The sequence below is a fragment of the Neomonachus schauinslandi genome, chromosome 8, assembly GCF_002201575.2.
Source record: "Neomonachus schauinslandi chromosome 8, ASM220157v2, whole genome shotgun sequence".
Classification (NCBI taxonomy): domain Eukaryota; kingdom Metazoa; phylum Chordata; class Mammalia; order Carnivora; family Phocidae; genus Neomonachus; species Neomonachus schauinslandi.
This window is the reverse complement of record NC_058410.1, coordinates 145,813,529-145,825,906: the sequence shown is the minus strand read 5'-3', so window position 1 is coordinate 145,825,906 and position 12,378 is coordinate 145,813,529. Positions and strand designations below refer to the sequence as shown.

The 12,378-nt window shown below is 57.2% G+C and overlaps 2 protein-coding genes across 2 annotated transcripts in view; one reads left to right on the top strand and one right to left on the bottom strand.

The window, feature by feature from the left end:
- PPP1R11 (protein phosphatase 1 regulatory inhibitor subunit 11) overlaps positions 1-2,284 on the top strand; it is a 2,773-nt gene extending 489 nt beyond the window's left edge. Inside the window, exons 2-3 of the mRNA XM_021697024.2 lie at positions 888-996; positions 1,348-2,284. Coding sequence (XP_021552699.2) covers positions 888-996; positions 1,348-1,550 — 312 coding nt within the window. The 3' untranslated portion in view covers positions 1,551-2,284. The remainder of the gene's footprint in view (positions 1-887; positions 997-1,347) is intronic.
- Positions 2,285-2,545: 261 nt separating this feature from the next.
- Positions 2,546-7,452, bottom strand: RNF39 (ring finger protein 39). The gene is given in 5 exon segments (XM_021697023.1): positions 2,546-3,695; positions 3,697-3,773; positions 5,207-5,298; positions 5,492-5,514; positions 6,926-7,452. Coding segments are annotated over 5 exon segments (1,059 nt in total). The 5' UTR covers positions 7,289-7,452; the 3' UTR covers positions 2,546-3,191.
- Positions 7,453-12,378: the final 4,926 nt, after the last annotated feature.

Here is a 12,378-nt window from a genome sequence, read left to right as displayed (position 1 = left end):
CCCGGGGCGGGGACATGGGATAGGGAGTCAGAGTTGGGGTGCAGGTGATGCTGCCCGGGGTGGCGGTGACCCAAGGATGGTACCTGGGGGATTGAGGAGCAAGGCAGGTGTTGGGGGAAGATGAAGGGTTTTGTGAATAAGCATGGCTGGAGGCCTGCTGTAGGGCAGTTTGCCCAGAGGCATACTTGTCAATAAGTATTTGTTGAACAGGTGACTCTAAAAGGAAATGGAGGAAATGAGTGAACAAGACAAAGGAGGCGGAGATAGTATTTTGAGAAATCAGAAGAGATGAAAATAGAGAAATGAGTAGCATTTTTGCAAAAACAGGTTAAGTTGCTTTCAAAGGGAGCAGGTGTATTGGGCTTAATAGCTCCTGGGTTAAGGGCCTTTCAAATAAGGTTAGCAGAGATGACCTATTCCCTAGCATCCTGGCATCTCTGCTATTATTTGAAGATGCCAGGGCATAGGTGGACCGGAATTGGGGAGCGAAAGGCTTGAGGATGAGAGAGGGGTCTGGAAGAAGAAAGGGAGGTCAAGGATTAGGTATTGGGGACTGAGAAAATAATGTTCAAGTATTAAGACCCCCAAGGATAATCGATTTGGGGAGGAAGACGGAGAAACAGCGAGGATTATCATTTCCTTTGAAGATTTGCTGGGACCTTCCCTAGGTTAGGAATTGTGTCTTCTCTGTATACTAGCAGTTACAGAGAACATCCGATTCCCCAGGGACTCCTCGAGGTCAAAGCCCTGTTGTGTTCTGTCCTCTCCCAGCACTCAGCTCCTCTGCTGCCATGTCTGTGACTGATTGAACTGGGGCCCCGGGAGGGAGTGGGAAAGGTCAGCCGCAGGGGACTAGATAGGTATGCCCGTGCGTCTCCACCTTCCAGGAGAACCGGAGCCTGACCATCAAGCTTCGGAAACGGAAGCCAGAGAAAAAGGTAGAATGGACGAGTGACACTGTGGACAACGAACACATGGGCCGCCGCTCATCAAAATGTGAGTGATTGTTGGCCGCCAGCAGCGCCAGTGCTCTGGCTCCCCGCTGCCTGCAGTCCTGTCCCTGGCTTCAGGGAGACCAGGTTCAAGTAGAGGGAGCAAGGTGGGGATATGCCGAGGCCTGAAGGCGACAGGTGTCAGAACGGGGAGAAGTGGAGCTTTGAATTCCTGGTGGAAAGGACAGGGGTTTGGGTGCCTGAGCCCCAGGGGGTGGGCCTGGGGAAGCTGGATCCTGGAAGGGAGAAGGAGCCCATGGTGGAGGTAGTTGTTACTGAGATCCAGTGGGAGTAGAACTGTCTGTACACCCTAACTTTTGCTCCTTTTTTACCGGGCTCCTCCCTCCAAATCCAGGCTGCTGTATTTACGAGAAACCTCGGGCCTTTGGCGAGAGCTCCACGGAGAGTGATGAGGAGGAAGAGGAGGGCTGTGGTCATACACACTGTGTACGGGGCCACCGCAAAGGACGGCGTCGTGCAACCCCAGGACCGAGCCCCACCACCCCTTCCCAGCCTCCTGACCCCTCCCAGCCCCCTCCAGGGCCAATGCAGCACTAAATTCCTCTCTCCCCCACCATTCCTGTGTCTGTCTGGCCCTGAATGTATTCATGTGGCTACCTGGGGACTAAACCCATGGTTTGATCCCTCCTCCAGTCCCCTCCTCCCCTCTCCTCTGCCTGATGGAGGGAAGAGGGAGACGAGGGTAGACAGAGATCCTGGAATTCTGACTTGCTGCTATTCCAGAACCCAGACTTCTGGGTTCCCCCAGCCCTCATTTCTCCTTCCAGTACTCATCCTCTATTCTCCAGGGATCCAGACATCTTGGTCCCAGTCTTTCCCCCTTGTTCTCACTGCCAAACTGCCTGTCCTGGGATCCAGTTATCTTGGCCCCTTGCATTCTCTCCTTGAGTCCCAAACACTTAAGTTGGGTTTTCAACAGCCCCAGCTTTCACTGCCAGGGTCCCAGTCGGATTTGGGGCAGTCTTGCCCCAGCTATGCTTGTTAATCCTGGCTTCGAGCTCTTCCAGTAATGTATTTATATAATCCGAACTCCTAGTCCTTGCCTGTGGGATGTGAGGCCTGTGGGAGACCTCAGGGCTCCCAGCGGGCTCCCAGCCCTTCCCCTCTCCTGCCCTCCCCTCCCCCCCTCATATCCTCCAGAGGAGTTGGGAGAGAGGTCTTTGCTTTCTCACCGTTAATGGGAAATAGAAAAGGAAATAGTCATGGCCTCTCCTCACCGTATGATACAGGATTTCCAACAAAGCCAGCTTGAAGACTGGTCACTTAGAGCCAACTATCTCCTCCGTCTTCTGGCCTCAGAGACAGATCCAGCATAGTGCCAGGGCCCTGGGTCCCTGGGAGAGGAAGGAAAAGAGAGGGAGCAAAGAGATGGGGGTGTGTCCCCTATAGTACTCATACCCCTTCCTTCCTAGGCTTTGATGTGTCTGCCAGCCCAGATGTCCAGCTCTCAGCCCGCCCCACTCCTTACTGGGATCTTGACATCATTTTCTAGGCCTCTTGCCGTGCACAGTTGCAGAGATGAGTCAAATCCATACCACCACTGAGATCTCATTTATTGCCACAGATGCACAAAATAAATAACCCAGCATCACAAAATGTGTTAAATATGGGCCCATTTATACATACGGAGAAAGATGTGAAGCTATATACAAGGATAAGCTTGGGGTGTCTGGGCCATTCCCAGGTCGGGGAGAGAGCACCAGTGGTTCCTTACAGGGGGGAATCTTCAGGAGGTTCCAAAGGGGGAAAGGCTATGAGCACAGAAAGCAGGCAGCACGGAGTAGAGCTGCCTGCCCCCTTCCCCAAAAGGACAGTAAGCCTCCTAGAGGGCCCTGGGACCCAGGCAGTCTTGAAGAGAAAGCTCAGATTGGACAGGGCAGGGAAGCCCGAGCCTTCGAACTGTGGAGAAGGGCTGGGCCCTTCCTGGAGACCAGGAGAAGAGGCAAGAGCGGGAAGGGAGGCCGGGGATAAGGATCCTGGTGGAGCGCTCCGGTCTGGACTAGCGGAAGGTGGGAGGGGAGAGATGAGGCGGGAGGTCACCGAACGTGGAGCCGCGTCCGGGAGGGAGGGGCAGGCATGGACTCGGCTTTGGGTGTGGACGCGGACACCGAGGCCAAGTGGAATGGTGCACACGCTTCTCCTGCGTGAGTGCTTCGCTCCTGGCGGTGTGGGTGGGACTCAGCCTTCGGCCGGCACGATGCGGAGCGGGGCGCGGGCGTCGCGCGTGCAGAGCAGCGGGAAGATACGCTCCCCCAGGGGCCCGGGCGCCTGGAAGGCGAAGAGCAGGTCCAGCGAGCGGCCGTCGTAGAAGGCCACGCGGCCCCGTTCCCAGTCCAAGTCCACACGGATGCGGCGCGGCGGGGGCCTGGCGCCGCCCAGCGGGGTGGGCTCGGGAGCCGTGAGGGCCCACAGGCGGCCGCCGCGGCCCTCCACGGCCCACACGGCCCCCGCGGGGCACAGCCCCACGCGGTTCTTGCGGCGCACCGACTCCCCGGCCGCACCCACGGCGTAGCGGCTCTCGCCGTGGTCCTCGTCCTCCCCAGAGCAGTCTGGGCCGGAGGCGGCCTCGGCGGTCTCCACCTCCCAGCAGTGCCGGCCGGCCCCAAAGCCCTGTGCGCCCAGCACCGCCGGGAGATGATCGAAGCGCGCGGGGCCGTCGGGGGGAGCGGGTGTCCCGGGGGGGGGCCAGTCGGACACTGCGGCGGTCCGCCGAGATGAGCAGGCGGCGGTGCGCGGTGCCGGGGTCCAGGGTCAGGTCGGCTGCACGGGGAAAGGCAGGAGAGAAGCGCTTGAGGGGCTTTCCGAGTCTGAGGCGGGAGGAGACTGAGAGCGTGCCGCGGGGGGCCCTCAAGAGACCTCAGCGCAGCTGCAAAGGCGGCCGTAGGCCCGAGTGGGGGAAGGCGTAGAAAGGGGCGGCTTGGGCAACACTCACTGCACTGATGCGCCGCTTGTGTGGAGCTGGATTTGGACGAGGACCGTGCTGACCCTGGGCAGGGGACGCAGTGCAGAGGGCAAGAGAGAGCTTGGTGTGTGGGTCGGGAGAAGAGTTTAGCCAGTCCAACTCGCAGGGAGGAGTAAGGACTGGTACTTCCCTCTGCTGTATCACGTGGGGCATGGAGCTGGGTCAGCCGGATAGGGAAGGTGGCTCAGAAGAGACGCACTGATGGGAAAGACACCGGGACCCCAAGGGGAGGTGGGAGTGGACTGGCTGGTTGCTTGGGGAGGCTGGGGCAGAGGAGGAGAAGGACCGCGGTGAGAGCCAAAGGGACCAGCAGTGTTCGTGTGTGGTTTGCTTTTGAGGAGAGATTTCTGGATTGGGGCTGCTAGAAGCAATCTGGGCCTGGTGGGATGGTGGGTGACCAAGACCGTGGAGCACCTTTGGCAGTTTTGTTTTTGTTTTTTTAAGATTTTATGTTTAAGTCATCTCTACACCCAGCGTGGGGCTTGAACTCACAACCCTGAGATCGAGAGTCGCAGGCTCCGCAGACAGAGCCAGCCAGGCGCCCCTCTGGCGGTTTAAAGAATGTAGGGGGCAGTTCTGGTAGTGGCTGGGGCGGGAACTCCGCAGGCGCTGCAGAGAGATGCGGGTCTTCTGAGAGGGGTGATGCCACGAGGGAGAAGCAGTTGACCCCCAAGGGTCTGTTTGGGAGAGTGTGATGCTGGAATATGGGGAACTGAGGACAGACATTGTTATGGGTCGAACTGTGTTCCCCCCAAAAAGGGAATGTTGCCGTTTCCCAGTACCTCAGAATGTGAACTTTGTTGGAAATGGAGTCTTTACAGAGGTAATTAAGTTAAAATGAGGTCATTAGGGCAGGCCCTAGTCCAATATGACTAGAGTCTTTATAAAAAGAGGAAATTTGGACCCAGAGACAAATAAGTACCAGAGGAAACCATGTGAAGACACAGGGAGAAGGCCATCTTTGGGCCACGGAACCCCTGAGGTTCCCAGACGCTAGAAGAGAGGCAGGGAGCAGATTCACCCAAACAGCCTTAGAAGGAAGCAATCCCACCAACTTCTTGCAGAACTGTGAGACAGTTTGTGTTAAGCCACTCAGTATGTGGTGCTCTGTTCCAGGAGCCCCAGGACACTGAATGCAGACATCAGAAAAGACTTGAGCATGTTTGAGAGAGAAAAGGGAGCAGGCCTGAGACAGACTGTTACTCGGTGGGGTCCCTTCTGCCCTCCTTACCCGTCAGTCTGTGGAGCATGTTTTTGACCACTGGATAGTCTTCGGGGAGAGCATCGTCTGAGTTAGATGACTTGGGTGGTGGGGCATCAGGTCTAGACAGATGAGGGAGAAGGGTCAGGAAATCAGGAGACACCCTCTGCCCTCTGATGCCCCCACCCCTACCCCACTCACATCTCTGGAGCAGGAAACCTGTCCGTGAGTGGGGACAAAGCTGTGAGCCCATGGAGAAGGTGATGGATGTGGTGGCCGGTAGTGGAAAGGAAGGGACGGTAAAATGGAACTCACCTTCTCCAAGTCTTCCTTATATCCTGGGATGGGCAGAAGAAAACATGGATGTGAGCCCTGGGCTTTGTACTCAGGAGCCCTCCCCCTCTTCTCCTTCCCCAGGTAGCTGGGTCTCTGTTGGTGAGCTCCCTCTTTGTCCCCTTTCATGGCCCGAACATCTTGTCCATTATCATCCACTGCCCTCCTTCCCTTCCCCTTCCCCAGCCTCGTCCAGGTCTTGTTTCTGCCCCCCTTAGCTTCCAGTCCTTACCTTTCCCTGCTGCCTCTCCCAGCCTCATTCTGTCTCTTTCAGTGGTCCCCTGTCCTTCTCCCCTCCATCACACAGACCAAACACCCAGAGCCCCGGGGCTAAGAGTTGGTATATAAAAGCCTTCTAACAAAGCTGCTTCCCCTGTTGCCATAAAAGCCCCGTGGCGTTTATTGGGCCCTTTGCTTTGTATCTGTCACAGCCGGACTTGGATGTGTCCCGGGAGGTCCTGGCGGATCTGCAGGGTACCATGGGAACCAGGAGGAGCCCTGGATGCCCCCCTCCAAATACCAGGGTCCCCTGCCCCCATCACTATCCCTTGGGGATCACTGAAGCAGGCCAGCGTGGTGGTGAAGGGAAGAGAGGAAAGGCAATTTGCCTAATTATGCCAATTACACCTGGACTAATTAGGTCTGTGTAGACTTCAAAGTGTGGAAGCAAGACCCGAGACCGGCTAGGCTGCTGGGGGAGAAGCCAGTCAGGAATCTGGGACGCCTGGAGGCCGGGCAAGGGAATGGAGCTGGTTGACGGCCAAGAAGTCGAGGCCAAGAGTGGCGCAGGGGCGCGGCGTGCGGGGTGGGATGCGGGGCGGGAGCCAGAGGTCCCAGCGGCGGGTGGACCTGGCCTGCACCCGTCGCCGCCCCCGCCGGGGGCCCTGGGAGGAGCCGAGAACAGCAATAACAAATAGTGCCCAGCGCGGCTCGGGCGGGAGCCCGGGGCTCACCCCTCGACGCTCCCGGGGCGTTTGGATTTGCTTTTCCTCCCTTGCGCCCTCCTCTGACAGCCCCTCCTTCCCCGCCCCTGCACTCCAGCTGGTTCTCGCCCTGCCCTAGGCTGGTTCTGACCCCCGCGGTCCTCGCAGGCCTCGGCCGGCCCGCGCCCACCCGTACTCCCTCCGGGTCCCAACTCCCCGGCGCGCAGCTCCCGCGCTCTGCCAAGGGGCTCCGGACGCCCTGCGTTCCGTCCAGCCCCCGACCCCTGGGTAAAGTGTGAACTCCTTCCCCTTGTCCTTCCTGGCACCTCTCGCGTCACTCCAGGGACTTGGGGTCAGCCCCCCGCCCCCTCGTCCTTTGCTTTGCTCAGAGCCATTCTTTGCCTAAACTTCCAGAAGGGCCCCGCCCCGCGGGAACCCCCAGTCTCGCCCTTCCACCAGCGGCAGCGGATCCGCGAAGCACGACCCGCCTTACCTCTCCGTGCGGGTCCAGGCAGCCCATGGTGGGGATGCGGCCCCCTCTGCGCCTCCCCGCGCGGGCTCCGGGCTCAGCCAGCTTCTCCCGCAGCTCCCGGCTGATGCGCACCTCCACCGCCAGCCGCACGTTGGACCTCAGGCTGCGGCGGGGGCACGGCTGGCCGCAGCAGGGGCAGGCGGTGGGGGGCGCCTGGGCGCCGGCGGCCGGCGGGGCGCCCCAGCAGCGGGCCAGGCACGCGCGGCAGAAGCTGTGCTCGCACGCCAGCAGCACCGGGTCCTCGAAGGGGCCCCCGCATAGCGGGCACGTCGCCAGCTGTTCCAGACGCTCCACCAGCCCCGGGCCCAGCTCCGGCGCCTCCATGCGGAGCGCGCGTCCGGGCGCCGACCCTTCCGCGACCCCCGCGGCCCCCTGCCAGCGCGCGCTCCGCGAACCACGCCTGCTGCTAGCCGAGTGGAGGGTCCTCTCTCCGCCCGGCGCATGAACTTTCGGCGCCGTCCGAACGCCCTCCCTCCCTTCCACCAGTCTCGGTCTCCGCGGCGCTTCCCGCCGCGCTCGGGCTTTATAGGGCGGAGGAGGCCCCCGCGGCTTGTAAACATCAGGCCTTGCGTAACACCTCATCTGGTTCTCCGGCTTCCCGGGGAAGGTTTGGGGGAGGAGGGCGAGAGGAAAGGACTTCTGGGTCCTCGAGGCGAGGGCGTGGTCAGGAGGGGGCGCTCCTGGGACAAGGCAGCACCCCCTGGGGGAGGAAAGCGCGCCCCCCCCCCCGCCGTCATCCCTCTAGGGCCCGAATCTCCCCTCCCCCTGGGCCTGTGCTGTGCCGGTGGGCACGGTGCCCAGGCTCGCTTTTGGCATGGGTGCCCGCATCGCCAGGGTGTGAGTCATTCCAGGTGGCCGGCACACCTACATCTGGGGCCTGGGGGCGGAAGCAGGGATCCTGGTTCCTGTGGCTTTGCAGGCCTCTGAGTGTTGGTGTGTGCTGTCATTCCAGGACTCTCTCCTTTCCGTCTTCCTGCCTTACCTATTAAGGGCTTAAGAGCACCCTGAAGCGGGCGCCTGGGTGGCTCAGTTGGTTAAGCGACTGCCTTCGGCTCAGGTCATGATCCTGGAGTCCTTGGATCGAGTCCTTGGATGGAGTCCCGCATTGGGCTCCCTGCTCAGCAGGGGGTCTGCTTCTCCCTCTGACCCTCCCCCCTCTCATGTGCTCTCTCTCTTTCTCTCTCTCTCAAATTTAAAAAAAAAAATCTTTAAAAAAAAGAACACTCTGAAGCTTTGGGGTAAGGGGCCGGGAGCAGGCGCCCACACCCCTGCCTCTGGCTGGCTCCCAGCTCCTAGTCCTCTCTTCCTATGTCTCTCTAGTTCTTTCTCTCCATTTTTCCCAGTGTGTGTTTTCATTTCCACGTTTCTCTCTCTCTCCTTCTTTGGGAGGTACCCAGAGGTTATCTATTTCAAATCTCTTGGCCAACAGCGGCGCAGAGTCCGTACTGCCAAGCTCCCACAGCAAGCAAATAATCAGAATAACCCAGATCTGATGTGTGCCCTTGCTGGGACTCTGCCCTCTGCCTCTTTTATTTCAGGTGCTTTCTCAATGTTTTCCTCTCCTCTCACCTTCATCTCTCCCCTCTCCCTAGTTCCTCTGCCCTCTCACGCTAGGCCTTTATGTCTGGATACCTTGGAGGGTTTGTGAATAAGTAAACATCCAGAGGTCCACAACTGTGGTCACATACGCTGTGGAACACACACGCATGTTCGTCCGCCCGTGTGCACATTCCCCACAGCGCACAAACTTACGGACAGAGGCACTCACACTATGCTGACGTCACAGATATGCCCAAGGACTCTCGTGCACACTGAGCATCACCGGGACGGACAGCCAGTATTGCTCAGGGACAGATGGACAGACCCAAAGAAAACACGCAAAGAGACAGTCTGTCCTTCGTTTTATTGTCAGTAAGAACAACAGCTGTGAGTCTTTATGGAGCATGGAGATAAACAAAATAAAGATCAGACACCCCTCAGGCATCCTTGGCCTTCCCTCCACCCCATACTTGCTGGGGAGACACTCAGACTTGACACCCTGATAAACCCAGGTATACTTATGCTCATAAAACCCACAACTACCCAAGCAAAAGATGACGAACGTGACCAAAACCGTGTTTTGTAAATGGCTTTCATGTTGTGGTAGGTCGAGTACTGGTCCCCCAAAGATGTCCACGTCTTAATTCCTGGAACCTTTTCATGGCAGAGTCATGAAGTGTGCAGATGGGATTCAGGTTGCTAATCAGTTGAGTTTAAAATAGGGAGATTATTCCAGATTATGCATGTGGGTCCAGTGTAATCACAAGCACCCTTAAAGGGGAGGACGGCAGTGGGGAGAAGCATGGAAAGTACTTAGCCTAAATGTTGTCTTGGAGGACGGAGGGAGGGACTGCGAGCACAGGGAGTGGGTGGTCTCCAGAAGCTGGAGGAGGAAGGCAGTGCATTCCAGGAGGGACCCAGGCCTGCTGACGTCTCGACTTCAGCGCCAGTGGGACCCATCTTGGACCTCTACATTCAAACATAAGTCTGTGATCATGCTGTAGCAGCAAACAGCAAAGGAATGCGCGTGCTTTCCCTTTTCCCTCCATCTCTGATCCTTTGGGATTGTCTGCGCGGGTTTGTTTTTGCTCCATTGGCTTGTTGTGTTTTCTGGATTTCCCTGGTCCATTCTCTTTAGTTTCTCTTCCTTTGGATTGTTTCATTTTCTTGGTTCTGTCCCCACCTCAAGGCCTGAAAGACGTTGGGTCCTTTCTGGATCTGGGCCTGGAGAATTGGGGAAGGCCTCCGAGTGTCTGCAGATACGCTCATTGTCAGTCATCCACGGGCCTTGTCCGTGGTTCCTGTTCTAGGTTGTGCAGTAGAATCACCTGGGAAGTTTTCAAGGACACACCTCAGATCAATTAAACAGAATGTCTGGGGATGGGTGAGGCATCAGGAGTTTTAAAAGCTTTCCAGGTGATTCCACTGTTCACCCCCGGGGCAGGTAGACCTGCCCTCCCCATTTCACTGGGCTCGCTGCAGGGCCTTCTGTTTTTTGTTCCTTGAGCAAACAAAGGCTGATCTCGCTGCCAGGTCTTTGCACTTGCTGCTGATTCTGCTGGGGCCCCTCTTGCTCCAGAGCTGGACTTGACTGTGTCCATCTCATCATTCAGGGCTCAACCCAGACGGAACGTATTCAACAGAGAACGTCTTTCAGCACTGTGTCTCCAGGAGTTTTCCCCAAAGGCACTCACTATCTCTCTACCCAGATGTATTGTCTTTGTGGATTTTCTCACCATCTGAAATGATCTATTTCTATGTTTTGAGCTGTTTCTATCCACCAGAAGGTAGTTTTATGGGACCAGGAACCTGGTTTTCATGTTGCTTTCCCTGAATCTGGAACAGTGCCTGGCACACGGCAGGTCTCAATAAACATATACCTGGTCGTTGGATTGCCCATCACCACTTGGGCAAAGAGAGGCTCTTCTGACAGACTCTGCTTAGACCTGAATGCGCACAGGATTCTTACCCTTCTCAGTCAGCAGTCCTTCCCCACTGGCAGAGGCCAGCATGGCGCTGGGGATGCTCGTGTGCGATGAGAAGAGAGGTCTTCCTCTCTTCTCAGGCTCCTGGTCTGGTTGTCCCCTTCCTGCTACAGATGTGTCAAGGCTTCCGCTCAGCCTTATGCTGTGCTTACTGTGAGCTCACACCTGGTGGTTCTGGGACATCGAGTACAGGGCAAGCACTGGGGGACGGACACTGCTGGAAATGTCTCGCTTCCCAGGGCCTTCTCCCTCCCTCGCCAGAATCCCTAACACCTCTGCCCCGATCCTCTCATCCCCATTTGGGGCTCATTCTGTCCCCAGACAGCTAGGTGGGTGGAGGTGCCCGTTGGTGTGCGTTGGCTCGGCTTGCCGCTGACCGCGACTGGATCCTGCCTCTCCGTTCACGCCACATGGATAGAGGTGCCTCCCACCACCTGTCCCCACCCCTTCCTGCTGCCCCCAGGGTGTCTCCTTGGGGTGCTGTGCAAAGTGCCTACCCATGCACAGACTGGGGCGTGCTGGAGGTGGGGCCTCGGCCCATCGCTGGTCTCTTTCCTTCTCTTCCTGCTTCTTCCTACTTTTGTTTACTCTTCAGTCTGTCTCTCCTCCATTTCAGTGACATCCCCGTCCTTTCAAAGAGTCCACAAGTCTTCAGGAGCCTTCGAGGGGGAGAGGTAGGTACAAAGAGGTGTTTGGGAGACTGGGGGACAAGGCAGTCATGGTCTTTGCCCTTCGGGCGTGTGACAAGGCACATACAGAATGCACCATGGCTGAATTAGGGAGTGTGATAATGCGCACAGGTGTACCCATCAGCTCCCGAGGTCTGTCATTACTGCATTGTAAAGGTGCACCGAGTGCAGAAGAGTGGGTTGCGGATTATGGTGACAGACTGGAGAATGAGTGCGAATGATTTCAGGAAGGCTTCCTGGAGGAGGTGACTTGTAAGTGAAGTGGGAAAGAACTGGAAAAGCTGGAACAAAAAATATGAAGCACCTTTGGGGAGAAAACTGGACGTGGGAAAAGAACGCTTGGGGGTAAGAAGCGTTAAGTGAAGGAGACCTGATTCTTTCCTGGTTCCCACTCCTGGTTCCCACGCCCATTCCCAAAGATTGTCTTCTGTGGGTACACCTATGTTTGGGACACTGGCGGGCAGCCTTCCTAGGAACTGCTCCAGGTGCTCCGGGTAGGGCAGCTTCCCCAGAGGACAGAGATTCGACCAGATTCACCAACCTGTCCTATGCTCAGGCACACGGCCCAGGTTATAGGGACCAACCTTCTCGGTTGGCCCTCCAACAGCCGTTTCACCAGACAGCTCTGGAAGTTGCGGGGTGAGGGGTGTGCTTGGCTCACACCGGTGGTCCGAGGCGGAGCTGGGCTGAAGGTCAGATCTACTGCCTCCAGACTCTGTGCTCTTTCCCCAAAACATTGCTTCCTCTCTTCTGAGACTTTACTTTCTCTGTTCTGTCCTCCTGGGAATGGCCTTCCTCCCTCTCCCTTCAAGTGTTGCTCCTCCTTCAGCTAATCCCGGATGCTCATTTGCTCTCTATCCTTCCTACCACCGCCCCCAGCAGTTCCTCTAGGAGCCGTGTTTGCACAGCCCTTCAGCTCCTGCTCGGCACCCACTTCCTGAGGCCTCCTATGTGTCTAGCACTGCGGTAGGAGTTAGGGTGACTAAGCCAGCCATAGTCCCTCATCCTCTAGCAAATAATCCTTGCCCCGTGTGACTAGACTAGGTAAGAACCTGCCCAGAAGGAAGGAATGCACACCCTCCTCAGAAACAGTGGGATTTCCAAGATTTGACTCAACTCTTGTTAGTTTTGTGGCTACAGAGTGGGAACACGTATACTATGTCAAAGACTTGTTTTAATGATCAAAGGAGATCGTTTATAT